This window comes from Didymella exigua (assembly GCF_010094145.1).
Source record: "Didymella exigua CBS 183.55 unplaced genomic scaffold M421scaffold_17, whole genome shotgun sequence".
NCBI lineage: Eukaryota > Fungi > Ascomycota > Dothideomycetes > Pleosporales > Didymellaceae > Didymella > Didymella exigua.
Window position 1 is genome coordinate 5,081 of NW_022984791.1, and position 27,949 is coordinate 33,029.

The following is a 27,949-nucleotide window of genomic DNA, read 5'->3' on the forward strand; positions in this document are numbered from 1 at the left end:
TAGTATAGATGCAGCTCTATTCTGAAGTTTTTAGAAGATTCCATTAAGTAGTTATTAAGATGCAGGGGTATGGTTTCTGTGTTTTTTGGTGGGATTTTAAGTGACCGGTTCGGTGATATGACCGGCTCGGTGATAGAGTACGTTATAGGTGCTAATTAGTTGTTGTAAGTAAGCAAGCTAACTAGTCGCAATCTAGGCTTATAACTATTGCAGTATGAAGAGAAAATGTATATAACAAGTGTATTGTGTTCTGTGTTGTTGTTGTTGTTATATCTATATTCTCTAAGGCTTGTTGCAGGGTTTGTTTTGATGACGTCTTTGTAACGCAGCCAAGGTAAGAGGTGCTCAACAACATGAGGAAGTAACACCAGACCACCGCCAACAACACGTGATCCGCTTCTCCTCTCAACCGTTACAGATTATATACATTGATTAATTGTGGGTGGCTCTACAGCCTCATGTTTGCTTGCGCTAGTAGGGCCAATCGCGCGCATTCGGTGAATCCGCGCATTCCGTGCACGGACACGGTACCCCGGTACGCGCACGGACACAGTAAACCCCACGTTACCAAGGCAGAAATAGGCACCAATCTCCTAACCTCGCAACAAGGCTCGCAGCGTGCCTCTTAATCCTCGTCTGTTATGTCAATTTCATCTTACAGGCAAGCTCTCCACATAGCCCAACAGGGAAACACCAAGGCCAACAGGATTACTAAGATGTCGAAACCTCACAACTCAGATCAACCGCCTGTTGAAAATGCCGCTATGACGAGCTACGAAACTTTCATCTACGATCCCCTAGACTATACAGTCGACTCTATTCGCGTTATCGAGCTCGTGCCTCAGTCATCGGATACCACCATTCGATGCAGTATGCGGCATATCAATAGGAGAGATGTAGCGTATGCTTGCCTGTCGTACACATGGCAGCCTTGCAACCCGCAACGTACTATCGAAGTAAACGGCCTTTCTCACTCGGTTGGACACAACTTGTACGAATTTCTCAGAGTTTACACCAATTTTATGGGGTCTCAGCCTTCAGCAAAGAGAGGCAAAATATCTTTGCCGCTCTGGATAGATGCGCTTTGCATCGACCAATCTAATGTTGTTGAGAAAAACCATCAGGTCAGTCAAATGGGTGAAATTTACAGGAATGCAGTAAGAGTGATAGTCTGGCTCGGAGTCCTTCCTGAGGAACTCCAACAGTCTTTCAAGGACGTTTGGGCTAAGAACAGATGGACCGAAAGCGAATTCTTGGAATCCTCTGATGAGGAGGACAGAACGTTTGCTAGGGACATGAGAGAATACCTAAACGATCAGGAAATCACCAAACAGATACGCTTACAAGGCCACGTGGAAGCTTTATACATGTCATCATATTGGACACGGACATGGATTGCCCAAGAGGTACTACTGCCTCGTAAATCCAGGGTCTTCTTGTTTACTGGCAGCGCGCTCTGGGAAATGGCTGACTTAGCCCCTCTACTCACAGAAATAGCCAAGGATAGCCAATTGCTCGGTCAATTGCACTTCGCATGGCCCAAATTCCTTGGTCAAGAGTACTTCGAGGGGAGGGATCCCACGACTACACGTTTTCGCGAAGAGAGAGACTGTTCGTTGTCATCTCTACTGTCTCTCTACGTCTACAGCGGCTGTCAAGATTCACGAGATCGAATATTCGCCCTGCTCTCACTCGCGAACCCTCGACCCTGTATTGAGGTCGACTATGAGAAGACACCGATTTGTTTATTTCGGGATGTCCTCAGTCAATCAATGGAAGGCGAAGCTATTGATGGTGTTTTAGCTTTTGGTGCAACTTTGATCGAGGCTCTGGAATTGCGCCGACCTGCGGGGAAGGACGACAAGTTACAGTACGTCAACGAACGTGGCAGTCTTGAAGACAACGTCACACAAGTGACTCTGCAGAGACCGCATCATGGATTATTGGCTCCAATTGTATGGAGCAAGTCGACTTTGCGAATTCTGGACCCATTCGGCGATTCGCAAAACTCTTGTCATGAACAATCTATGCTCTGCATGTATGTGGGCATTTTTGATGGTAGCAACACCCACATCTTTGAATATGCGGTCGAAGAGACTGACTCTGGTGTACTGGTCAAGTATGCTCGCGCGTACGAATACTTGCAAGGTACGCCCGAAGCTAGTAGCTTAGTCGAAGGGGGCATTTGGGAAAAGAAACGTTATCTGTGGCTGGACATGCCCAGTGAAGATGTGTACTATCTTCGGGTCAACACCCATCTTCTAGGGAGGCTCAACGCGCGTGACACTGATCAGGAGCCTTGTCTCTTAGGCTGGACCAGTCCTACCATTGAGATTTCAGAAAATAGAGTGAGCAAGACTGGAATATCTCGACTGCTACCGGCCAAACGATACTGGGAGCTAGAAAACCCACTAGTCGGCATACAAAGAGTTGTCCCGGCCGACATATTCATTTCGCGGCAAGATTCTGTACGCGACATGGTGAATAAGTCAATCCATCATATCGAGCATTATGGCGAGTCTAAACCAGACTTAAAAAACCGACTATGCACCTATTACTACGTCTACAAGAGTGACGCGACGAAATCAGAACACAACTAGGGATTATTCAGTAGGAGGTTCGGGCAGCTCGTTATTAAGTAGGACGCGTCGCAATTTTACATGCCGTGAAAAGCAACACACTTGAAAGCAGTAATACAATATAACTCCTCAACTCTATAGATGCTGCAAAATCCCGATTCCCATGGCGGAATAGAACCATGGCTGGCTACCGCAGGTTCCAGGCATGGCAAAGTTCCAATTCTTGGACAGCGGTCGGCAGATAAAGAGTGCAGCAATGATGTTGGACGTGTTCCACAAGAGAATCAAACCACCTATAGCTCTGGACCATAGACGTGTTAGCGTAGCGTCACAGTTCTGTAGAAACCGAAGGATTATGCACGGTACTCCTGTACCGTAGAATCCTTTGATCTAATTACGGTACCGTGTCTGTGCGCGCAACGCCCGGAGTCACGCAACGCCCGCTTTTTACTAGTAAAAGTAGCAAAATCTAGTATCTACAAAGCTAGATAAGAAATAGAAGTACTTTATTAGAGTTACTATAGATTAATTTTAATTCTCTATAACTTTATAGTAAGAAGTTATTTAAAATTCCTATTATTTAAGGTAGTTATTTTTTTAACTAGTAGACTGAGAAATTTTAAACCTTAGTAATAAACTTAAATATTAAAATATAGTATAGTAACTAGTATAGCAGCTTTAACATTAGTATTAAAATCCTTTTTATTTCTTATCTAGTTCTCTAGATACTGTACTTTTTAAGAAACTTAGGTACTTTTTTTAAGAATTATAGTATATGGTAGTTAAGCGCACTCCTTTACTAACAGTAAGAGTCCCCTCCCTCTAGATCTGCTTCCTCTTGTGTAAATTCCAGCGTGTGGCTGCCTTATTAGCAGCTTAAAGCCCTGCGACCTAGTTGCACACTAAAACTAGTAAATGCGCCATTATCTCTGCGCCCTTAGTGAGCCAATTAAGAGCATTAACTATTAAAGCTAGAGAGCTATTGCTATATTATTAAATCCTCTCTTAAATAAGCTTTAATTGCAACCTATATTCTAGTGTATTCTGTAGGGTTTAAGAGCGCTATATACTCTTATCTATAGTAGGTAGTAGTAGAGTACATAGGCGCACTTTAAGCTTTAATATTACAGCCGCTAGATTAAAGAGGACCAAGCTAGCACCTCTAAATCCTCCCTAGATATTGCTCCTAGTAATAGAGGCATTAAAAGCTCCTTTAAAGCACAGTAAAAACTCAAGTTTTGTAATATAAGTAATCTTGTTATGCATTAGTAGCTTAGCTTAGCAACTATAGGCCTTCTTTATTAGGGTAAAATAACCTACGTTAAGTAGCTGCAACAGGTGTGACAAGTGTAGAGGCATGCATAGAGTAATAATCTTGTGATCCTTACAGTACTAGTAGAATTTAACTAAGTTATGGCTCTTGTAACTGTCTACAAGAAGCAGCTAATGGCTGCTAACAGTGCGCTCCTTTGTGTGCTTATTAAAGTGCTTTAGCTACTTAATACTAAGCTTGTTATTAGTCTAGCTATTCTTAGAGATAGTAATAACCTAGTTATAAGGTAAAAACAGCTCCTTATACTAGGCAGAGAGGTAGTGCTTGCCTTAGAAGATAATAAAGGGTAGGATACTCTATCCTAACGTATTAATACCTTAGATAATGCTAGTCTGCTCTTAGTTGCCCTACTATACTATCTTTAGTGTTCTACAACGCTGTAAGCCTGTAATAACAGCTCCTATTAATATAATACCTATTATAAACCTAGACTTGTTAAAATTGTAGGTGTCTTTATCTTAGATACTATAATTAGCTTTAGTATTCTCTACTAGGCAGAACTTGCCCTAGATCACCTTAGGATCCTTGCAGAGGGCTCTCTTATAGTTGTACTTTTAATTAAACTTAACTGTGAGCTCTAGGCGACGCTTAATAAACGTGCTAGCCTAGTTCTTGCCAACAGGAGGCTAGTGGCACTTAGTAAGCAGAGAGTTAGTTATGTCCTCTACATTAGTAAGCTAGGGTAGGTATCCTTGCTTGTCTAGCTTTAGAACATGCTGCACAATCACCTCCTCTTTAGTGCTTATTAGCTTTATTTAGTTAACCTTACAATCGCGTCTTAAGAGCATTCTAGCACGTTATTGTCTTAGTGTTCTTTCTAACACCTTGTAGATTGTTACAGCGCGTGAAATAGTAAGAGTCATGTCTTGTTTAAGAGCCTAAATAGCAAGCTATATATCTAGTTCCTTTAAGACACTTTAAGCCTTTTTGCGTTGAGACATTGCAGGTTGTATGAAGTTTGGTGTGGTCTTGGCAAAATCCGGTCACTCGCCCGGGCCGGCCACTCGCCCGTGAGGTACGTTAGCAACTAAGCAAAATTTGCAAAAACCTAGAAGCACTAGACTATTAGTTAGCCTACACAGTAGACAAGAGGGACAAGGACAGGAACTTACTAGTAGAGTTTTATTACAAGCTACCCTACTAGGTAGCTTAGAAGGATTAAACAGAAGCTATCTTCTACTGTAGAAGATGCAGAAGGGGAGGGAAGAGCAGGAGAATAGAGGAAACACGTGAATAAGAAGACAAGACTATAATTAGCACTTAGGCTAGGTACCTACAGGGACACTGAGAACTCTAAAAGACTGCAAGGACAACACTAACCTCTTTAGGGAGAGGCAGAACTGTTGTCTGCGTTGGCATCACTACTGTCAGGCTGGGCATGTGGCGAAGCCACCTCTGACCCGTGACACCAAGGCATGTAGCAAAGCTACCTCTGACCTGTGTCTTACGATATCAGTACTGTTCTGGCGCAGGCTCACCATCAGTGTGAGCCATGTTACCTTTTGGTTTGCTTGTCTCAGTGGCCGGAGCTGAGGCTTGACAACTACTATCCTGGCCTAAACCCTAGAACTGTTAGCAGAGCTCTTTACTCTGCTAGCTAAGGGTATTGACAGCAGCCTTGCTAACAGAATTAGCAAGTTAACCAGCACCCTTAGGGAGACAAGCCCTAGCAAGCTCCTTAAGCGCACTAAGCTAACGCGTGTGGTCAGCACTATTGTTTACCAGCGCAAAGACAATGTCAGCACAAGGACAAGGAGCAAGACCCTAGAGAATGCACTTACAACTAGATTTATCTAGAAGACAAGCTCCTTAATGTCCTTGCCTAGCTCCTTAAAAACAGCTATAGCCTTAACATGTAGTGGTCTGGCCAAAGGCCAATAAAGGATATCTACTTCCTAACAACTTTTGCTAAAAAGCATGCACAAGTTAACTAGACGTCTAGTTAACTGCGTAGATAATATATATCCAGCTTTAGCCAAGCCGGCTAAGCTAATGTAACCGGCTAGCTCTAGCTCTTCTTTAGCTTTAGAGTCTAGACCGTTACATAACAGAGGTCTCAAGAGCCTTCCTAGTAACACCAAGAGCACTATCTAGGTTAGCAAGCTTAGCCTTAAGCTTGTCCTTGTAGTTAGACTACTTACTATTGTAGCTAGAGATACTAGGCTACGACGCTAGGTCGTGAAGGTAGGGGAGCTCTAGTTAGTGCTTAAGATCTGCAGCAACGTCTAGGGTAAGGTTGCTAATTAGTAGCTTGTGCTTACAGTAGTTGTTATTAGAGAGCACTTTATAGAGACAGCAGGCACGCATGCAAGCTTTAAAGGTCTTGTAGGGAGGCTGCTAAATAACTTAAGCTAAATTACAGAAAGCTATTAAGCAGAAGCAGAGAACATACCTTGTAGCAAGTGCGCTTCTTGTTGCAGAAGAACTTGCAAGACAGCTTGCTATTAAAGACACAAACCTATTAGTTAAGCATATAGTTAATATACACCTCTAGATTAGGCACAGACGCGTCTTAGGCAGACTCAGAGCTGCGCTCAGTGACAGTCTGCAGGGTGGCAAGCATGTTAGCAGGGAAAAGCTCCCTGTTGGCTGCAGTTAACGCGCTAGACAGCAGGATGCTAGAGGCAACTAACGTCTTCGCGTAACAACAGTTCTTAGCACGAGACTTGTCCTTCTTAACATTAGCTACAGTAAGAAAATAGTAGCACTATAAAGCTAACGCAGTACAACAGGACATAAGTGCTATCTACAGTAACGTACTTTACAAGCGAGCGACGCGTACAAGCGAGCGACGCGCCCCACCAACTTTGCCTGCCTCTTCCATCTCAACGTATAATGGCTCCACGCAACGTTACTCAATTGCCTTTAAATGAAGCAGATATTCAGCTTGCTATCTTATCTATCAACACTAAACAGATCCAGGGCAATCGTCCTGCTGCCACGATCTACAACGTTCCTGAAGCAACGCTCCGCCACTGACGCGCTGGCAGGCCCTCACGACGCGATTGCCAGCCCAACTCAAAGAAGCTTACCCAGCGCGAGGAGGAGGTGATCACAAGCTATATACTGGATCTAGATCAACGTGGATTTGCGCCTACGTACGCAGCTGTACGTGATATGGCTGATAAGCTGCTAGCTGCGCGCAGCGCAGGTCACGTCGGCGTCCACTGGCCACGCAACTTTGTCAAGCGTACAGACTCTCTCACAACGCGTTTCAACAGAGCGTACGACAGGCAGAGAGCTCTATGCGAGGACCCTGTTCTTATCTAAGACTAGTTCAGGCTTGTGGAGCAGACGAAGGCCAAGTACAGCATCTGTGATAAGGACGTCTATAACTTTAATAAGGCTGGCTTTATAATAGGCAAGATCACAACTTAGCTTGTCGTGACTAGATCAGAGAGGAGAGGCCGGCCAAAGGCTGTTCAGCCTGGTAATCGCAAGTGGGTAACAGCTATCGCTGCGATCAACGCTGCTGGCTGGATAATCCCACCCTTCCTTATCTTTGCTGGCCAATATCACCTATCTGCCTGGTACAAGCAGGCAGAGATCCCACGCGACTGGGCAATTGCAGTCAGCGACAATGGCTGGATGAATAACGAGCTTGGAGTTAAGTGGCTAAAGCACTTTCACGCCCATACTAAGACTCATTGCGTAGGTGCACATTGCCTGCTTATCCTTGATGGCCACGAGAGCCACCACTCTCTTGAATTTCAAGAGCTCTGCAAGGAGAACAATATCTACACGCTCTGCATGCCACCTCACTCATCTCACCTGCTGCAGCCACTTGACGTTGGCTGCTTCTCGCCGTTGAAGCGCGCGTACAGCCGTGAGATTGAGGCTCTGATCCGCCACCACATCAACCACATCACCAAGCTTGAATTTCTGCCAGCGTTCAAGGCAGCCTTTGATCGCGCGTTCACAACAGCCAATATCTGCTCAGCCTTCCAAGGCGCAGGCCTTGTCCCTCTCCATCCTGACGTTGTTTTGTTAAAGCTAGACGTGAAGCTGCGCACGCCTCCTCTAGCTGCTCTGCCAGAGGCTCTCTGGGAGGCTCGTACGCCAAGCAACGTACGTGAGCTTGAGGCTCAATCAACGTTAATTCGTGAGCGCGTAAGAAAGCACAGGAGCTCCTCACCTGCCTCAATTATTGAAGCGATTGATCAGCTTAAGAAAGGAGCTGAGGTGATGATGCTCTCTGCTGAGCTTATGCGCGATCGGATAGCCAGCCTAGAGAGTGCCAATGAGGCAGCGTCAGAGCGAAAAAAACGCAAGAAAAAGCGACTCCAGAAGCGTGGAGTCTTAACAAAGGGAGCTGGAGAGGATATACTTGCTCAACGTGAGGCTGATCAGCAGATTGCGCGTGAAGAGCGTCACGGAGGAGAGCAATCAGGCCTCAGCCGCCAGGCTCTGACGCGCTGCACGAGGTGCAGAGAGACTGGCCACAACTCACGTACGTGCAAAAAGGACTCTATAGATACTTCTTAATCTGCTATATAAATATCTATATATAACTATATATCGTGGTTGAGTTATACGCTCAAGAAGGCAGGCAAAGTTGGTGGGGCGCGTCGCTCGCTTGTACGCGTCGCTCGCTTGTAAAGTACGTTAAAGGACCTAAATAGTAGAACTTATAACAGGCATGTTAGGTTTAGAATTTAATTAATAAGCAGAGCAGCAGAGGGACATAGATAGACAAGGGAAATTATAACAGGTATAGCACAGCTTAAGGCGCAGAAGTAACCGGTAACACGTCTAGGAACAAAGGTTATGCAAAACAGAGTTTAGAGACTAATTATTGTTCTTAAAAACAATCCTATAAACAAAGCTATAGTAGGAGAGTACTGTAATAGGCTAGGTCTGTGCTAAGGTCTCAGCACTAGAGGCCTTAATTGCTGGAAGCTAACAAACGCACAAGCAGAGGCTGCCAAAACTCCACACTAGAGAGTGTTGGCGCTGAAGCTCCACACTAGAGGTTGTCAGCACTTCAGCTCCACACTGGAGAGTATTGGCATACAGACTCCGCGCCAGAGAACAAAAACCACTAGAAGTCTTTAAGCCAGAGCCTGCATCAATTCCATCTGAATTTTACTTGCACTTAGCCCTCAGCGGCCAGCTCCTTTACACTAGGCTGAACTAGCCCTGTAGAACCTCAGGATCCTTACAGAGGGCTCTATTGTAGTTGTACTTGCGATTAAACTTGACTTTAAGCTCTAGGTGCTGCTTAACAAACGTACTAGGCTAGTTTGCGCTAATAGGGCCCAGATTGCGCTCAGCGCGCAAAGAATCGGCCATAGTAGCCACATCTAAGAGCTGAGGGGAAAATCCTTGCGCATCTAGCTCAAGAACATGTTTAACAATCACCTTTTCCTTATTGTTGCCCAGCTTCTGCAAGTTGGCTATAGAATTAGCGCGTGAAGGTTGTCCTGCGTGTCGGTCGCTTAGTGTCTTTTGAGGGACCCTGTAGATAGCTGCAGCGCGTTGCTGAGAGAGATTCGCGTCTTGTTTAAGAGCCTGGAGCGCAAGCTGTACCTAAACTTCCTTCAACGCATCTGACTAGTGTTGTTGAGGAGGCATTAGAATGTGAAGGGTAGTTTGGGGGCTTAGCAAAAGTGAGCGGCTCGCTCGGTGAGCGGCTCGCCCGTGGGGTACGTTACTCAAACAACAATGCTGTGAGAGCCAGCCTCCGTGGTGTAGGTACCGATGATGATGACGAAAAGGCCCAGGCCAGGTACGTCAATTGTCAGGTCTGTAAAGCGTACAGCTAAGTACAAATGTTCTCAACCGCGGCGGTAGCGGTGGACAAAGACACTCTTGAAACTACGGCATCATGCTTAGAGTTCGCAAGTCGTCATATGAAGTTCATTACTGCTCAAACTAGCGGCCAAATGGCAGCGGTAAGAACAGTGAGCACGACAGTGCGTCGCCCTATCCGTGCATTACTTTGCCATGCCCAAAAAGTTGCCGCTCTCTGTTCCAGTCACACTTTCCTGTCAATTCAATTCCTCGGTTTGCTTGTCCGTCGCAGCTGTCATTGCTGCTACGATTTCTAGCATGCCTTGTTGTGTCCTCTGCCCTGCGAATCCGCCCTCAAGATCGTCGCCGAGATCGTAAACTCCTTGCGGAAAGATTCCAGCGGCTCGTCCGTGCGCAGTCTCGTCAGCGCTGAAGTGCATTACAGCCTGCACAACGCCGTCGAGCTGAGCTGAGCCCATCGTCTTCATCATAGCACCAGCCTCGCTGGCAACAAATGTTTCGTCCGCTGTCATTGCAGTTGATATAAACCAGGGCGCTACAAGGTTGACGCGCACCGGAGGGTTGGCTGCCGCAGCGCGGTCTCGTGTGCCGAAGAACATTCCACGGACCCCGAACTTGGACATGCTGTATGTTGCGCTAGAAGGAAAGCCGACGTATCCAGCAAGTGAGGCGATGAGGACGAGTGATGGAGCAAGAGCCGAGTGTCGATTCAAGCGGAAGTAATGCAAGGCGAGATAGGAGGTGTAATACACGCCCTTAAGGTTAACATCCATCGTACTGTAGCCTGGCTCGGGGGGTTCGTCCTCAAGGCTTGATGCGCCGGTCGGTAGCATGTCGAAGAGGTTCTGCTCTGCGCAGATGCCCGCGTTCGGTACGACGACATCGATCCTGCCCCCGCCGAAGGTGATGGCTTTTTTGAAGAGCTCCACTTGCGACGAGTACGAAGTGACATCGCTCTGCACGAATTGTACATGAAGGCCTCTCGAGGTTAGCTCGCGTACAGCTGCTTCTCCCGCCTTGAATCGAATATCTGAGATGGTGACAAGTGCTCCAGCTTCCGCCAACTTTGTGGCACATGCAAGACCGATACCCCTTGCCGAACCGGTGATCAATGCAGATCCGCCTCGTAGCTTTGAGAGGTCCGGAGTCTGGCCGAAGTTGAGGGCCACAGATGTGAGTGGGATGCTTCCGGTCGGGGCCGACATTATACTTTGTCAACTGTATGCTTCAATCCGATGTTGGCGCTCAGGGAAAGCAAGGAGGTCATTGGGTACATACAAGTACCCGTATGAACCCCTTACCCCTCTTGTTCTAGGTTCAAGCGGATGCGAGACTCGAGTGTAAGGTGGTGGGCAAGCCCGTTCGATTGTGCAGTCGACTAGTCCACAACCAATGGTGGGTACTTGGACAGTCTTATAGAGAGTCGCTTCGTCTGAATCCATCAGTTTTGCGGGGTAGTTCGACGTGTCGCTGCTGGAGACGCGGCCACAAATGAGGGGTACCGCTTAGTCTCGGCTCATCGAGATCTGAGGAGCATGCGAAGTGTGCACGACGTCAAGTGCACATCTCCACTTGAGATAGGCGTCTGGTGTCGGCTGTGCTCAGCCAAAATATCTCAGGCGAGCTTGAAGATTTCCTTCGGACCGCGAGTGTACCTCAGCCAAGTGTGAAGGACCAGTCCCATTCTCGAAGGACATCTTCCCAGCACCTTCGTGTACCTCCCTCTAGCTTCGGTCGCCAGACTTCCTTGAGCACTTTTTGTACGCTATCAATGTTCTCGTAGCGATTGCGATCCGAGATATCCTTCAGCCTCTGCGTCAGACGATCGATGGCTACCTCGCTGTCAAGCTCAGCGCCAGCCATGAAAATTGGGTAAAGCAAGCTCGATTCTGCAGGACTACCAGGCGGGATCCTCATAATGAACTCCATTGCGCGTGCGGCGCAACCAGGCACGAGGGGTGCGTGAATTTGTGAGTTGCGATACAGTTGAATCAAAGCAGACAGGCGGTACGATTCAGCCAGTGCAATCAAATCCAGTGCAACTGGGAGATCCACACCCGAAGAGAAAGGACTCTCATATGTCCACGTCTGAATCCCGTTCTCAATTGCATTGAATGTTGCTTCCGTGAGCTGTGGGAAGGCTGGATCCGGATTGACGACGTGTTGGATCTTACTAATCAGGTCGCACAGCTGGTATGCAATGCCCATCAATGGGTCGATTGTCAGTGGCATGGCGACATTCAGCATAGGCAGTAGATCCCGCTCGAGCGTGGGCGCTGACGGAGTCGCTGACACAGACACCTGGGACATGACGGAGGCCATTGCATAGTGGTAGGTGAAGTGCCGATGTAGCGAGTCCACTTCGAGGCAGTCTATGATGCTCTGCTCCGGAGATATAGTGTCCAGAATCTTGCGCACACATTTGAGCTGTTGGATCCATGTCGTGCTCTTGTTGCCTTTGAGTGCCTCCAGCCCCACTAACAGTAAAATGATAGCGACGACTTGGTAAGTGTCCCTCAGCGGCTGCCCAGTTGGCGAAAGACGCTCTTTGATGAATCCGCTGCATTTTCGTTGATGTCGCAAAGAGACAGCTCGAAGGTGTGCCTCGCGATCCTTGTCGTCTGTGCGCCGTGCGAGCTGAGCTGATGACAAAGCAAGTATTGCATCGAGCATGCCATCAGTTTGAAAAGCCCATGGCATATACAGCGCAGTGTAGAAGCTGCCGGGCGTTGTTGCTACCGATACACTGGGTACGAACTTCTCGATATAGTACTGTAGCAGATGTTGTCGCTCAGCACCAGCATCGCCCGGCAGCAAATCCCAGCATCCCAGCGAATCCGGGACACTTTCAATGACCTCTTCAGGACTTGAACTTGACCCTGACGTAGATTCCTGGATTAGTTTTCGTTGTGCTTGCCAGTCGCAGGACAAATTCAGGCGTGTGCAGTTCTCGCACGTGGGACGCCGATTATCGCAGCGCTTTCGCCTGGCACGACACGTCAAGCACCCTGTCCGGGAGCGTGGGGCAAATTTTCGCTGGCGTGGCTTCTGCTCAACCATACTCGGCAGGCAATCGGAGGACCCAGAATTGGTCGGATAGTCAGTTATCCATGGACGACGATGCGTGCATCACTACTCGGGCGTTGTTCGAGAGCGTATAGGTGAAGGATTCAAGGTGTGGACGCGAAGACGTTCCTTCCTCCCAATGCCGATAAGCTCACGTGGTTACGGGGAGTCGGGCCTTCTCAAAAGGGCGATTACTCCGAGTTTAACTTCAGAGGTTACCACGCCTCGCGCATCCATCTTGACGTTTCTTAAATCGAGGCGCGATGGATGCATTCACACACCGCATTAACTTGGCCGTTTGAGTTAATGATATGAGGTGACCTCTGCTTCACCGGGCATGGCCCACGTGTTCGAGCGGCCCCACAAAACACCCTTGTCGAGCTGCCCGCTTGGGAAACAATGCTAAAGCTCATCTCCGAACGCTCATAACCGGGCTGGGCATTGATCATGGATTTAAAGGTTGCCGGAGATGTCATGTTGGATCGTCGCGACAGTTGATATCACACATTTCTAGCTGCACCATGAAAGCCTTCACCGCCGCTATTGCGGCCGCCTCAGCGATCTCTGCGGTAACAGCTGACGACTTCAACATTCTGCAGCATGTTGGAGGAAACGGTCAATGGTTTCCTGGTTCGCAGATAAAATGGCCGCTCTCGCCGAAGTCACACTGACGGTATCGTAGGTCCCGAGGTGACGGGCATCTCGTCTGAGGTGCCTGCTGGATGCAAAGTCGAGCTGGCTGCCTTCTTCTCTCGGCATGGCAGCCGCTACCCCGATAATGGTGCCTACAACGAGTGGAAGGATCTCTACTCTCGTATTGAAGCCGCATCAAACCTTACGATTACTGAAGAAAGCCTTAAATTCCTGAAGACCTGGAAGCCGGTGCTCTCTGACCCATCGAACCAGATTGGTCAAATCTCGACCACAGGCTATAAGGAGCTCGCTTCGATGGGCTCAAACTGGCGCCTCCGCTATCCTGATTTGTATGATTACAACACTCCGTTCACCATGTGGGCCAACTACTACAAGTCCGGTCCTCGAGTTCGGGATAGCGCACGCATGTTTACTCACGGCTTTCTGGGCCCCAATGCGACTGATCTAGGTACTATTTATGCGCTGAATAGTAGCGATCCCAGATCCTGGGGCAACTCGCTGGCTACTAGCGATCTATGCGAGGCGTACAATGACGAGGGTGGCAGTCCCTACAAAGATGTCTGGGACAGTATCTACCTGCCACCGATCCGCGCCCGACTCAATGCCGGCATCCGGGGCGACTTCAATCTCACCCAGTGGGATGTGTCTATCATCCCATACCTGTGTGGTTTCGAGACCCAGATCACTGGTCGGCGTAGCGCCTTCTGTGATGTTTTCACTGAAGAGGAAGCCCTTCAGTACGAGTACGCTCAAGATCTTCGCTACTGGTATGGAAACGGCCTGGGATCAGACATCGAGAAGTACATCATGCTGCCGGTCATCGATGGCCTGGTTCAACGGTTCGTCGACGGGCCCAATGCAACGTACCAGACTGGTAACGGCACATTCGTCCCTCCCAAGATCATTGCGTCATTCTCCAACGATGGCCAGATTAACCAGCTCATCGCGGGAATCGGCGTCTTCGACAACGAGCCTCAGCTTCCTGCTAACAGGATGCTACGAAACCGGAAGTTCAGAGCCAGTCGTCTTGTACCCATGCGCGGCACCGTCGCTTTCGAGCGCTTGTCGTGCCCTGCTGCTTCGACTGGCTATTCCACTGGCAACTCAACAAGCGACGCGTACATGCGCATTCGCCTTAACGAAGTCACGTACCCGGTGGTCAACTGTTCCAGTGGTCCTGGATCCTCTTGTCCGTTGTCGCAGTACCAGAGCATCATCAAGAGCAAGATCGTTGCTGTCGGTGACTTTACCAAGGTGTGTAACACGACTGATTCGACTTTCACTGCGAAGCCGTTTGCGACGTTCTTCAAGGACAACACACTGTCGTATCAGAGTATTGTAAAGCCGTGAGAGGTATGAGTTGCTCTTTCTGAGTCTGGATCCGCGATACCAAGGCTGAACAATTGCAATACCTTATCATCAATATCCGTCACCTACGGCCAGTGCCCTCATCCAAAATCATGCCCGACAGGAATCTGAAAACCTACGAACACCATGTGGGAATTTGCTTCCGCATGCGAAATCGCTCTTTGGACTGCTTTCGTGAGATGTCGTTTCCTAGTGCCGTTTCCTGACAAGCACAGGGCGTATTTGGCACTGACAGCTCCACCGCCGCTGGCCCAAGCGTAGGGCGTGACCGTGTCGGATCGCATTGCTCGCACATTCCAGCGCCTCCAGTCTCCACCATGTGCATATCACATGCTGATCCAAACAAGAACATTAACTCACTGTCTCAGGCTTTTCGGCCCCCACACTGACCAGTGCAAGCAACCGCAGTATTATTTTAACATGTTTCTTCCAGCAACAAGATTGGTTCTGTTTCAATAATTTTGTACCCATTCTCGGCTATTCTTGATCATCTCTGGCTTCACCGCAGCAATCAGTCAGCTCGGCTATGGCGTCAGCACTAAGGTTCTGCAGGCAAAAGGCGTGACTGCAGTCACCCTGTGATAGGGCGCGCACGAGAAACATCACATTTTCAAGAGCTAAGTCTCGTTTTAATAATAGCGATGGGGTCGTAAATTGATTCTTGATGCCGTCATAGGCAAAATGTCACAAGGTGAGGAAGTATAAGAGTCCTCTGTGTGAAGCTTCGGGGTTTAGTTCTGAACATCGTCAGTCCAACGTTGGAGGTAGTCGCGAAAATTATCTCGCTGCATTGCTTGCAGAATACACGACCACACTGTGACACAAAACCTTCACGGCCACTGAGCCTGATCGACAACAACCCCGTTCATCATCGCACGAGGCCTTGCCCTTGTCATAACTCTGATCCCCACGCCCACATTCCTACCAATTCGCATCAGCCCAGCTCGGACCCACGCTCCTCCATTCCTCAGGCATCCAACGACCATACCTTCGTGTCCGCGGTTAAGCTCTTCTTCTTCCAGTCAAATAGACCGTGTCAATTCAACTTCACACAATCTGCTACAAATCCAGCCAAATCAATAAAATGGCATCTACATTTACCTCCTCGAGGGTGGCAACACCTCGCTCTTCCATCGAGCTCACCAAGGAGGCCTTCAAGGCGCCTTCCATAAAGACATCATCATGGTCGAAGCTGAGCATCTGGACATCCGTGAAGAGGTATTTCAAAGAGCACCACGACAGTGTGACTGCGGCCTATGCAAATTACTATGGACAAGGGCATGAGAGACGCGTCACACCCGGAGAGGAGCATACGACAGGGGGGACGGGTGGTCAAAGTCATGGGAAGGTGCAGGAGGTGTGGGTGTATGAGAGGGGTGTATATGGGCGCTCGTAGTCCATTAGCTGCTCGCAGCTTATGTTCATGTCCTATCACGTTCAAAGATTAAATATCACGTCCACACTATTTCCTTCATCTTTCTTTTCCTCTTCTCGTCTTCAATCACCTCTCTTCTCGCCATCTCTCTTCGTGATGAATGTGGTGGGTGATCTTTGTTACGGTGCAAGTCGTTCCTATAGGCCTTAGTCCTCACCTCTGTTGGCTACCTTGCACTAGCACGTCTCAGGGCATGTATATATGGTCGCCTCCTAGCTAGCAAGCAACTCAGCGTAGTTTTCCATAGATATATACAGCGGCTACGTCTGCTACAACACTCTTCATAGGGTCCTGTAGCTAGTGGAAGCTTAACACCAAAAACCCATCGCTACCTGTCACAGCACTGAGACTACTCAGCGGCTAGATGTGGTTCAGACTCTGACTGAGGACCGTCCTGCTAACTTTCTATGCGTTAAGCTTCTCCACCCGGCGAAGTGAATGCATGGGAGAGATGTTGTCTTCTTCGAGGGTATGCGGCCGGTAAGCTCCGAGATTCGATACCTCTGCCGTGGCTTCCCTTTGTGTACCGAGCTTCTCACTGAACTAAGCTTGCAGACTCGACACGTAATTGAGAAGCGCCATCAAATTGTGTGCCCCCTTCTTGTCAACTTCCTGCGCAAGCTTGGACCTCAAATGGAAGCAACGTGCTCAATGCCACCGTGGCACTCGTACCCTTCTCACGGCATAATGCAGCGAAAGCTTTGGTTGTCTTGACTGACAGGGTAACGATTCTGGTCTTCGACGATATATGTTTCTGTGCAATAGGCGATCCAGTCCATGATCTGGGCTTCAGGTGTCCGGGTAGCAGGGAGCCCGCAACGGCGCTTAGGAAGAATGGCCATGAATCGGTCGTATTGTGCAAATTCTCAAGAGGTGGCCCGAGAGGCGTCGAGGGAGTACTGACATGTCTCCCGACCTTCTTCAGCGGCGCTCGCAAGAAGATCTCCAGGCTCTCGAGAAAAGCTTCGTGGAACAGAATTGCGCTCACACCATCACTGGGTTCGTGGTGTAATATCCATGATGTCCTGGATGCACCGTGGTCGACGAGAAAAACCGTGACGACGAGCCGGCAGTATGATCGTCTGACGTCACATTTGAAGTCGCAGCTGTGCTGTGACTGTAGGAGCTCATTGAGGTAAATATCAATTTGATCGCCTCGAGGTATGGAGAATCTACAAGTACGGAACTCCACCCAGTTTTCCATGTTAATCACTGGAAGGTGGACGAAACAAACGTCAGGGTAGGACTTGTCTTCGTCGACAGGAACCGTACTGAGATTATGATGTTCGGCAACGACATGAATTATTGCAGCAAAGACAAGGTTGTCAATAAGGACATCCCAGACGGATGGCGGTATGTGAGTCGCAGTCAAGCCGACGCTGTCGTAATAGCCCAGATGATGTCGAGCAGTGCTGTAAGTCTCCAGGCGACCACAAGACCATAGTTTCTCCAATGCTTCGAGTCAATTGATCGCCTGCCGCTAAGAAAAGAACATTGTTTCTATGATGTGATATCCGCCTTTCTGAAATAGGCACTAGATTTTACCAGAAGAGCAGGTGATGCAGCAGACCGCAATCACAGAACCAACTCCTAACAAGATCACTGCAACTGTGGATACCTGACGGCTAAGGTCATCAAATTGTTGCCTGATGGATTGTAGACAGCGGCTGTGCAGGCGCGAAAGGAATGGCGGGAATAGCAGAACTAAGAATACATACCGCGCGAGATTCAGATCGTCGGTACCAGTATCATCTCGAGAATGCTGAGCCGGACCACAAGCAAGACAATTATGGCCTGGTGCGACAATATTAATGCTACAAAAACTGGATCCCTCCCTGTACGATGACGAGGGGCCTTAATCGCGTCCACGACTGATCACTGCGCAGCAAGTCAAGGTTCGTTCTTGTAGGAAGACCAGCCTATCAACGCTTGACTGGTACTACTGCACGAAACACACGCTGTGTGAGATAAACGCAACTACAGGATATGTCTTCAGAACGACAGGGTCGTGGTGGCCGTTGTTGTCCCCGGCACCGGTGAAGAGATGGGCTTGTGGATCTATGGCACACAGTTCGACAAACGAAATTCAGGTGTGCAAGTCAAGCCATCAACTCAGCACGAAGAGAGCTGCTCCTGGTATTCCTTTACAGCCTTGCGGCGATGTTACAGCTTCCGGGACGTCGGTAGGTGTCTACGATAGGTCTTCTTGTACACGTGTCGTTTGTTGTGACGGTTTGTATGGAGGTGCTGCAAATATGCGGCAGCGATATCGCCGGTGATGCGAAACTATGCCACCCACTGTGTCCGTTGAGAACGGCTTGCAAGCGCGATTGGGTGTGCTGCGCGTTGCGACTGGAGTCGCAGGAGATTCGATATATCATCTTCTCAAAGATAGTACCTTCTGATTTAATATGCGGCGAAGACACTTCTTTGGGACGGAGCGTTACATACAACGGCCGGCTGTGCAACTCATATACCGGTACTGTGTTCCTGTTTCAGCCGCGCACTCTTTAGTAGATCTGGTGCGACGCTGGATGGCTTTTTTCGACTGGCGCTGCATGTACGTGTAGATCATGAGGCTGAGATCGAAAGGCGAGGCTGTTTGGGGCGGATCTGCGTGGCCTTCCGATCTGGTCATGCGCGAGACGTGAAACTTGTGGGAATCATGAGTACTTAGGGCATACTGCACATCAAGTAACGTAGCAGCGCCACCAGGAAATTAATGATGCATGACTTGCGATTCAAGATGAAAACGAGATGAGTGGTCGGGAATGTCTCCAGATGCTTGTGTCGGCTGCCGTGAAGCGATGACGCCAATTCGCTACCGCGTCTCTCCACTTCCCCTGCCTCCACGGGAGTCCAGGCTCCACAAACAATGGCCCTCAGCCTCAGTAACGATTCTTCAGACCACCCAAGCTTCACACATTGACTTTGACCTTGCTAAGGGGCTCTGTATGTGGCTCGCCATCGACTACGGCGAGATGCAGCGCACACGTGCGACCTGCGACGCACAGAGATCTTTGTTTGCGGACCACGCAGCATCATGGCCTGCAGACAGGTGCCTATTGAGCACTTGGGCTTGGCCATCAATTAGCTGCAGCCATCAGCCCTGTTGTGGCTCTCCTGCAAGACTGGCACACTTTCGTGCAGTTTTGCGGCAGCACCACCTCATTGCTCAGCTGGCGGTGAAGCTTTAAGTCAGCCACCGAGACGACTGGCACAAGGCAATCGGCCTCTGCGCGTCACCACTGCCGCAGCCTGTCGACCGTCAACTCTCCCACGCGCTGCTGCTACACAGCGTGTGCAGGCTCGCATGGAGCCACAAGACCTTGATCTACCGACGCGTTCACAACGAAGCAGTATTACGGGCCCCATGTGAATAGTGTAAAGCCTGATGGCTCGCTTCAGCCGCTTTTGAGCCATACGCCTGGTCAAGGACAGCATTTTGGACGTATACACACATTCCGACCATTCAGAGCCTCATCTTCACGAAATAGGGCTGGCCGACAGGTCTGGGCGCAACAGGAACGGCCCTTGTACAACGCGAGCGCCGTCATAGTGGAAATGCCCAGCTATGCATCTGCGTAGCACACCATATTGGGTGGCATCCGTAACCCGCTTCCCGTGCGGAGTCTCCTACGGTTGTCGCAGTGCACAGAAAGAGCATCAACCAGACTTTTGTTGCACTAATTCGGAAGCGCCGTGTCTAAGGCAGGCCTGCCTTCACAAGTTTAACACAGCCTTCGAAACTCAAAGCTTGCCTACCAGATACAAAAATAAGTCTGCCCTTCTACTTAACGCCGTGTATGCCTGGCTGCAGGACAGTTGTTTTGCGTTTTGCGATTGCTACACTTTGATTGCAGGAACCTTACCCGCTGGGTCAAACTTCAGGGCCGCCAAAACAGCTCGACTCATACAAGCCAAGAAGGGAAAACTCGTAGCCCTTTGTCAGTCGGCCTCGCATTACTCTCGTGGTCTTCTGAAAGGACCTTCCATCAGCGACCATGGTCCCCACAGGTGGAAATCGCAAGACAGCACTTACACCAAACATCACATGCTATAGTGGGTATGTTATCATGACAATACCTCCTCCAAGGCTGCGCTGACATTAAACTAGCGAATCAATAACTACAAGCTCAAGGTCATCACGGACATTTGCCGACACCAGCGACATGCGCCGCGTTCGCGATGATATGCCTTGGCAGCTATGGGTCGTGGCGATCATCGCATTCTGGGAAAGAGCATCGTTCTGGGGTATCACGGCTCCATGGCGTACGCATAAGTCTTTTTCTTCAGCTTGCCTGTTGTGCTGACGATCAACATGCAGAGAACTACATGCAGCATCCTCCTCACTACCACGCGGGTGAGACACCTGGAGCCCTTGGCCTCGGACAGTCGGTGGCTACACGCATCTACTGCGCTTTCTTCATTCTCTACTACACCGCACCGACACTGTTCGCTATTGTCGCCGACAGCTGGCTTGGCCACTTCACGACATTGGTCATCAGCGCCATTATCTACTGCCTCGGGTGTACGGTACTGACAGTCAGCTCCATCCCAGGTCAGCTTAACAAAGGCTGGGGGCTACCCGGGCTCATTCTCGCCATGGGCTTGATTGCGTTAGGAAATGGTGGATTCCGCGCCATCATGGTACCTTTCATTGCCGACCAGTACACTGAGAAGAAGGCAGTGGTTAAGACTTTGAAGTCAGGCGAAGAGGTCATTACCGATCGACAGCTTACGCTACAGTATATCTACAGCCTGTACTTTTGGATTGGCAACTTGGGATCTTTGTCGTGGTTCTTGGTTGTCTGGCTCGAACTCCACAAGGGGTTCACTTCAGCGTACGCTCTCTGTCTTGCTTGCATGGTGGTCGCTGTCATCATGCTTGTTACTGGACAGCGTTGGTACACCAAAACGCCACATGAGGGCAACGTTCTTCCTGCAGCTACCAAGATCATCATCTGCGCCTGTCGCAACGGCTTCAAGATGGCCCATGCTCAGCCCGAGTACCAGCTCAAACACCGCCAGCAAACTGTATCATGGAACGATCAGCTTGTGGTCGAGGTCACGCGAGGTTTGCAAGCTTGTCGCGTCCTCATCGCTTTCGTCGTTTTCTACCTCTGCTTCGATCAGATGCAGAACAACTTGATCTCCCAGGCTGCTGAGATGGAGACCAATGGCACTCCCAATGATCTCGTCCCGGCCTTGAACCAAGTTGGCTGCATTGTCTTTGCACCGCTTATTCAGGAGGTCCTCTATCCCTTCCTCCACCGACGCCGCATCTACCTTCGCCCAGTCATACGCATCACCATTGGCTTCTGCTTCATAGCATCTTCCATGCTCTACGCAACAATCATCCAGCACTTCATTTACACCTCTCCCAACGCAAAAGTCAATGTGTGGATCCAGGGTCCACTCTACATTCTGATGGCGATCGGAGAGGTCTTCGCCATGGTCACCGCAATGGAGTACGCGTACGAAAATTCGCCCCAGAGGATGAAGGCCATCGTTCAGGCAGTCAGTCTACTCATCGCTGGTGTTGGGTCCGCTGTTGCCATGGCTCTGACCCCTGCTGCGCGCAACCCATTGATGATCGGTTTCTATGGCGGACTGACTGGCGCCATGGCAGTTACCACGGTCGTCTTCTACATTATCTTCAGAAACTATGATAGACCAGCCACAAAGGATTTGGAGATCGTGGTCGCCCCGATGAGTTCTAGCGCTGCGACTGGTGCCCAGGTACCAGGTGCGATCAGCGTATCTGCATCTCAGGTCAGCTTGTAACAGCAGCCGATAGAGATCAACACTGAGAAAGATGACATCAATAAGGATGCCATAGGCGACACCAAAAAGGAGCCCGAAGCCGCGGTAAATCGTGTTGAATGATTAGCTCGCGGTCGTCCTCTCTCTTTCACCGCTGTATAGACATTTGCATTACTCGGCGCTGTACATTGGTGAGCTCACGCTCTGGATTTGCCGCATACATTTGTCTTCCTGTTTCGCTCTACACAAAAGCTGATTGTCATATTGTGTTGCCATAGTATCTAGCAGAGACCATACAGCGCGCTTGGACGCCTCGAGGATTTCACAAACAATTTATAATCAAGCATTGACACCTTCGCCATCTCTTCCCGCAGCTCTTACCTCTTTCTTATGCCTACTCTTCACCAGCCTCAACATCACAGTATTATACAACAGAAATAACCCCGCAGCAACGACCGAGCAACTTGCCGTCACAACAAGCGTCACCTTCGCAGTGACTGAGTACTGCCCTGCCCTGCGTCAGCGCGCACATTCCCGAACTACGCGAGCAAACAAGCAACTCACCTTCCTGAGCACTGTACACGTTCACCAGCGTACTCACCAACCCCGCAACACTATTCAGCAAACTCGGCAAGAAGATCCGATTAACAACCCACACGTAATTTCCGCGATGCTTCCACCACAACCATACACACCCCAGCACACCGACCCCACAAGCGACCGCTGCAACATACAGCAAAGGCAGGTTCCGCGCCGTCGCTAGGGCATGTGCTTTAAGCGCCGAATCTGCTTTGTCGTCGTAAGAGGCTTTTTGGAGGCTGTTGAAGGTTGCGGGAAATACAACGTAGCCGGCGAGTAGAATCCAGACGAAAAGGGAGGCGAGGATGTTGTGCAGCGGTGAGACGGCATCGAGGCCGAGCAGCATGTCGATGTAGCGTGTGCGGGCTGTTGTGCGGCGGCGTTGGAGGCCGGGACGCTGTTTTGGAGGTGCGTTGGAGGGTGCATTACGTGGGCGGGCAGTTTCTGGAGTTGTGACGCGTTCTGTGATAGACGGACTGGGTGTACGAATCGATGTGTGCCGTTTGGGTGTTGAGCATTCTGTTGCTTGCTCCGCCTCGCTGGACGCTTTGTGGGGGCTCGTGGGTAGATGCATCTCGGACAAACTTTGGGAATGGGGTGGGGAATTCGAGACGTCTTGCACGATGTCTGCAACTTGTACTTCATTCTACCTCCTTGGATGCCAATGCTCATGCGCGGTAGGCAAGTCGCCAGGTACAAAACCTGCTGGTGGGTCTTTGCATCCTTCATGGCGGTGGGACATGTCTAACAACGGCCGCTACAGGCTCGGTTGACGGCAACGAAACTTGATCCAAGATAGCCGTTGGCAGGTTGTGAGGATCAAAGGTACTTGAACCAGGGGTGAAGATTGCCGATCGCGGTTGCGTCACCGCGCAGCGAAGGAAGGAACGGCGGCCAGGTGGGGCGGCCAACACCAATCGACCGCAACTCCTTCACGACCACCAGCACACTGTCAATCTACCATGTCACAATCAATGGCCTTTCGTGCATGCACAACGCCCCTCGGTAGCGTTTTCTAAAGCTTTCGACAGCGGGGAGTGCATGTGAACTATGTTGCTCAGCAATCCCTCAGCCCACGCTCAGCTCTGGGCATCCGGCTCTTTGCCTGAAGAACTGGTTTTTGGTCTCCATCATTGATGGTTTTAGCACTAATCACAACTGGTCATTCGGCCATACAAATGTCACCATGGACCTGGCACCGTCTCCCAACGACCGCTCCGCATGCCCTGGGTCTCCTCGTTTTGATGCCGCAGAGAGGCTGCTCGAGTTCGAGAGCTCCGGCGGCGTTTCTCAGGGCGACTGGTGCAAGACCTTCGACACGATCTTCCAGCTGCCGTATTGGTACCGGATGTGGATCGTTCAAGAAGTAGCTTCAAACCGCAACGTGCTTGTGTAATGTCGCACGCGTACCATACCTTGGGGCTCGATCTGTCGGCTCATCACTCTACCTAACGCATCAAAACTCTTCATCCTTCCTGATGGTTTGCAAAAGTTATTCGCCGAGTGGAAATGATCCGGGCAGGCGACTCCAGTGATCCCCGCCTCGGGCTACTTAACTTCGTCCACGACTTCCGCTACTCGATGGTCACAGCATCAAAAGACCGGCTCTACGCACTGTGTGGTCTCGTGAAAGACCCGCAAAGCTCGCCGAGCGTCAAAGTAGATTATTCACAGACCCTGAAAAACATCTGGACTGAGTTCACCAAGCAGTGCCTAGCCAAGTACGACTCCTTGAACGCTCTGTCACTGGTCGACACACGAGACCACACCTGATGGGACGCCGTCAATCCATGCTGGGTACCAGAGACATTTGGAGGTTCTAGATTCTCAAACAAGCGCCTCAAAGCGAACGATGTCCGACAACCGTTCTGGGTGGGGACCTTGGAGGGAGAAACACTGTATTCCGCTGCTGGCGCACCCAGAACCAGATGCGCGATGAGGCTCGCAGATCCCGACATCATCGGCGTCCACGCCTTCGTCTTCGACACCATCCGCTCGCGTCAGTGACGTTTCCGAACCAGTACCCAAGCAATAACAATTTCTGAGACAGTGGCGATCGATGACCGAAGAGCAGAAACAATCCAGCACAGACGAGGAGATCATCACCCTCTTCTGCAATCTCTTCACAGCAGGCAAGGCACCACCCAACATAGACATCGACCAGCTCCTGCAGAGCAGCGCGGACGACACCATTCCTGGCAGAGATCAGTGGGCTGCAAGAACATCTGCCATCACCGCCACGTGCAGCCAACGGCGCCTCCTCACGACTCAACACCACGGCGCAGTCGGACTGGCACATTCGCAGTCCAAGCCTGGTGATCTGATCTGCATACCGCTCGGCTGCGCTGTGCCGTACGTGCTCCGACGCATCAAAGACGATTCCATCGGCGTCGCACATCCCGCTCGGTGCTAGATAGTAGGATGTAAGCGGAGTGCGCATCTGGGGTGTTGCATTTCTGAACAATATGCGCTCGTGGGCCAGGTGTATGTGAAGGAGGCCACGCGGTATGAAGGCGATGTGTCGGAGGATATCGAGAGTGGGCGGCTTCCGGTGATGGAGTTTTTTCTGGAGTGAGCGCGTCTTGGTCGGCTTGCATGTGTGTTGTTGTGTTTTCCTCGCGCTTGGGCGGCACGATTGGTTTTAATGGTCTTGCGTCTACTACCTTCCGACCGTTGATCGCTGCTGCTGCGTGGACGGATAGCGTGTGGCGAGACCGCGGAGGAGGTACTATGTGTTGGGACAACGTGTTGAGGGGAGTGAGTGAGGAGAGTATCGGGCGGGTACACAGATGCGCATTGACTGGTTGTGGAAGCTGCGAAGTGCAAGAGAGGACATGGTTCATTTCTACATCTGCGAAGACGTCGAATGGTATATCGTAAGTCGTGATCTCATGACAATCAATGTCGTCTCCTCCCCACCGTCACGTTCCTGTCTGCACCTCCCCCCTCCCCGGCGGCCGCCAGTCGAAAAGATCAAAAGCATCCGTACTCCACGGCCCCACATCGCGATCTACGACCGGACTTACCACCAGACTCTCCGTTTCCTGCGGCAGTGGCATGGTGGTCTCGACAGTCAGGCTCTGGGTGCGTGCGAACTTGGTGCGCGGATCTGTTTTGCGGATGAGCGCTGCGAGGCCGGATTCTTTGCGCAAGACGACGGGTGGGGGTGAGGCTGCGGGAGGCTCCAGCTCGGCCGTTGTGACTCTGCAGGTGGCTGTAGCCTTTGGGAGATTCCGTTTCTCCCAGGCCTCGCTTGTGCTCGGGATCGGGGCGTCATTTACGCTGCGTACGCGTCTGAACTTGCGATTGGGCAACATGCCTGCTACTTCTGCTCCGTCATCGATTGGATCGAACGGTACCTTCGCCTTTTTCTTTGGCTTCTGCAGCATGGCCGCAAGCTCGGTGGTGGTCATTACAGGGCCCTTCTTGTTGGCGCGTAACGGGTGGGGCGGGAGGGCGACGATCTCGTTGCGAGAGACGACTGCAGGCGTGTCTGGCGCTGGGGTTGTTTGAAGTGTTTCGCGCTTGGCCTTCCTTTGAAAGCCGCCTGTCGATAGAGCGACAGACTTCTGCGGGGAGAGTGAAGTGGTGCGTGATCGCGAGTTGGAAACAGCACTCAGAGCTGGTGAGCCTGCTCGGCTTTTGACATGGACGGCTTCAGCAACCAATGCAGCCGGTGGCGAGTGCTTGCGAGCCTGTTGCGTCTTTGAGGCTGACTGTTTCCTCGGCTCTGCAATCGCAGGTACTCGAGGCGGAGGCGGCCCCGCTTTCGCAGGCGCTGCCTCGTTTGCTTTTAGTGGTGTTGCTTTCCGAGCGTTGCGTGATGCTGGTTTGGCTTGTCTAGGTTCCAATGGCACGAGCTCAGGACTGTCAGGCACTAGTATGGGTTGGTCAGGCGGTGGTGGTGGTGTTCCAGACACCGCAAGCACCTGGTCCATCAGACCGTGCATCACTTCCTGGTCATCGTTGAAGATGCCCAGGGCGTCCTCAGGCGATGTCTGCCTGGTCTTGACTAGTTTCCCTGCTCTCTCGCCGTCCACGGTTGCTTTGCGCTTCAATTTCAGTGCAATTGCTTCGCCAGGCGTCGCTCGCGCTTCACTAACTTCCCTTGAGCGTGGCGGTGGTGCAGACTGACAGATCATGAGTGTACCTCTCTTTATGCCCTTAGACAGCCGTAGAGACTTGGCCTTGGGGATCAGAGGCGGCGATTGGGGAGGCTCGACAGGCAGCGGAGGCTCGGGCTGCTCGGGCGGCCTTCTGACAGGCTCCTTCACTGGAGTCGGCTGCACAGCAAAGTCGACATTGGTCAGTCTGTTCGAGGCGCTGACTGGTGGGGAGGTGGGTGCGGGAGCTTGAGGTGTTTCTGATGCCTTGACGCTCGTCACAGGCACCTTCCCACGGGGTATCCTTGGTGTTTGTAGGACAGGTCTCTCGACGGCTGCAGATCTGACAGCTGGTGCAGGTGTGACGGGTGGTCTAGCTGTCGTGGTATTCACCCTCGGCGGCGTGCTCGGCAGCGAGGCGTCTGAGGAAACGTGGGCAATGGCATCGAGTTCGTCCAAGGTAATGACGGGCGCTCCCTGCGGGATTGGCCTCGCCGGCTTGCGAGCTGTTCTTGCGTTTGACGTCTTCGCCCATAGTGGCAGGCTGTTCTTTGGCGCAGGGCTGTCCTCCTGCACTGGACTGGACAGTCGCAGACTGGCGGAACTAGTAGAGCTATGGGCTGTCTTCGGCCTCTTGGCCGCCCTGTCCACGGCAAAGTCGTCCTCCTTCTCCCGCTCCTTCTCTTGGCGTACCTCGTATGGCGACTTGACGGGCACAGACCTCCCAATCGGCCCCTTGGGGGTCCCCAGCAGCGTGTTCAGCGCCTTGTGGCGCGGCTGCTTGGCGGTGGCGCGTGCAGTGGTGGAGGCAGGCGCGACTTGCGGGCGAGCGACTTGCGAGGGCGGCTGGAAGCGTCGCGGGGGTGCAGGCGGCGGCGGCAGGCCCTCCCTCGGCTTCTTCTCGAACAGCGGCGCCAGGTCGGTCTGGGTGACGCCTATCGCATCGGCGACCTCGACCATGACGCCCTTGTCCAGGGTCAGCTCGTCGCCCTCGTGCAGCTCGCCGCGGTCCTTGTAGTACGTATCGCCAAGGAAGTTGCGGGCGTGGTCGTAGACCATGACGCGGCTATTGAAGGCGTGGAACTTGAGGAAGCCATCCTGCCACTTCTTCTGCTTCTTGCGCACGTCGGGCGTGTAGAGGCAGCGGAACTCGGCGACGGGGGCCGTCTGCGAGGCGGGCAGCTGCGAGTGCGGCGTGCTGCGGAGGGGCGCCGTCATGGCTGCAGAGGGAGAGGAAGACTGCGAGACATGGGCGGCGGCATGCACCAAGTATGACGGCGACGCGTCGAGGGCCGGCGAGACGCGGCAGAGC

At 51.1% G+C, this 27,949-nt stretch overlaps 11 protein-coding genes across 11 annotated transcripts; 5 read left to right on the forward strand and 6 right to left on the reverse strand.

Moving 5' to 3' along the window:
• The first annotated feature begins 617 nt into the window (after window positions 1-617).
• On the forward strand, window positions 618-2,710 carry M421DRAFT_421663 (uncharacterized protein). Its single transcript, XM_033592905.1, has one exon. It carries the CDS (start codon window positions 642-644, stop codon window positions 2,598-2,600), a length of 1,959 nt encoding a protein of 652 aa, XP_033447524.1. The 5' UTR covers window positions 618-641; the 3' UTR covers window positions 2,601-2,710.
• A 4,952-nt stretch (window positions 2,711-7,662) lies between these two features.
• On the forward strand, window positions 7,663-8,397 carry M421DRAFT_65203 (DDE-domain-containing protein; the record flags this gene model as incomplete). The annotated part of the gene is made up of 2 exons (XM_033596227.1): window positions 7,663-7,980; window positions 8,032-8,397. 2 exons carry the CDS (start codon window positions 7,663-7,665, stop codon window positions 8,395-8,397), a joined length of 684 nt encoding a protein of 227 aa, XP_033447525.1.
• Window positions 8,398-9,902: 1,505 nt separating this feature from the next.
• M421DRAFT_6069 (NAD(P)-binding protein) lies at window positions 9,903-10,871 on the reverse strand (the record flags this gene model as incomplete). The annotated part of the gene is made up of 1 exon (XM_033595806.1): window positions 9,903-10,871. One exon carries the CDS (start codon window positions 10,869-10,871, stop codon window positions 9,903-9,905), a length of 969 nt encoding a protein of 322 aa, XP_033447526.1.
• Window positions 10,872-11,322: 451 nt separating this feature from the next.
• M421DRAFT_6070 (uncharacterized protein) lies at window positions 11,323-12,726 on the reverse strand (the record flags this gene model as incomplete). Its single annotated transcript, XM_033595807.1, has 1 exon — window positions 11,323-12,726. One exon carries the CDS (start codon window positions 12,724-12,726, stop codon window positions 11,323-11,325), a length of 1,404 nt encoding a protein of 467 aa, XP_033447527.1.
• Window positions 12,727-13,253: 527 nt separating this feature from the next.
• M421DRAFT_6071 (acid phosphatase PHO12 precursor) lies at window positions 13,254-14,736 on the forward strand (the record flags this gene model as incomplete). Its single annotated transcript, XM_033595809.1, has 2 exons — window positions 13,254-13,362; window positions 13,415-14,736. 2 exons carry the CDS (start codon window positions 13,254-13,256, stop codon window positions 14,734-14,736), a joined length of 1,431 nt encoding a protein of 476 aa, XP_033447528.1.
• A 2,057-nt stretch (window positions 14,737-16,793) lies between these two features.
• On the reverse strand, window positions 16,794-17,642 carry M421DRAFT_65484 (uncharacterized protein; the record flags this gene model as incomplete). The annotated part of the gene is made up of 1 exon (XM_033596245.1): window positions 16,794-17,642. A coding segment is annotated over one exon (849 nt), but the record flags the coding sequence as incomplete, so codon positions are not given.
• Window positions 17,643-20,094: 2,452 nt separating this feature from the next.
• Window positions 20,095-22,178, forward strand: M421DRAFT_176084 (MFS general substrate transporter). The gene is made up of 3 exons (XM_033587836.1): window positions 20,095-20,255; window positions 20,307-20,461; window positions 20,517-22,178. The coding sequence occupies exons 1-3, from the start codon at window positions 20,194-20,196 to the stop codon at window positions 21,974-21,976; spliced, it is 1,677 nt and encodes a 558-aa protein (XP_033447530.1). The 5' UTR covers window positions 20,095-20,193; the 3' UTR covers window positions 21,977-22,178.
• Window positions 22,179-22,294: 116 nt separating this feature from the next.
• M421DRAFT_65182 (uncharacterized protein) lies at window positions 22,295-23,108 on the reverse strand (the record flags this gene model as incomplete). Its single annotated transcript, XM_033596224.1, has 2 exons — window positions 22,295-22,464; window positions 22,520-23,108. 2 exons carry the CDS (start codon window positions 23,106-23,108, stop codon window positions 22,295-22,297), a joined length of 759 nt encoding a protein of 252 aa, XP_033447531.1.
• Window positions 23,109-23,576: 468 nt separating this feature from the next.
• M421DRAFT_421673 (uncharacterized protein) lies at window positions 23,577-24,166 on the forward strand. The gene has a single exon (XM_033592906.1). The coding sequence runs from the start codon at window positions 23,721-23,723 to the stop codon at window positions 23,928-23,930; it is 210 nt and encodes a 69-aa protein (XP_033447532.1). The 5' UTR covers window positions 23,577-23,720; the 3' UTR covers window positions 23,931-24,166.
• A 233-nt stretch (window positions 24,167-24,399) lies between these two features.
• Window positions 24,400-25,215, reverse strand: M421DRAFT_176115 (uncharacterized protein). The gene has a single exon (XM_033587837.1). The coding sequence runs from the start codon at window positions 24,972-24,974 to the stop codon at window positions 24,492-24,494; it is 483 nt and encodes a 160-aa protein (XP_033447533.1). The 5' UTR covers window positions 24,975-25,215; the 3' UTR covers window positions 24,400-24,491.
• Window positions 25,216-25,356: 141 nt separating this feature from the next.
• Window positions 25,357-27,925, reverse strand: M421DRAFT_421674 (uncharacterized protein). Its single transcript, XM_033592907.1, has one exon. The coding sequence runs from the start codon at window positions 27,853-27,855 to the stop codon at window positions 25,456-25,458; it is 2,400 nt and encodes a 799-aa protein (XP_033447534.1). The 5' UTR covers window positions 27,856-27,925; the 3' UTR covers window positions 25,357-25,455.
• Between the last annotated feature and the right edge of the window lie 24 nt (window positions 27,926-27,949).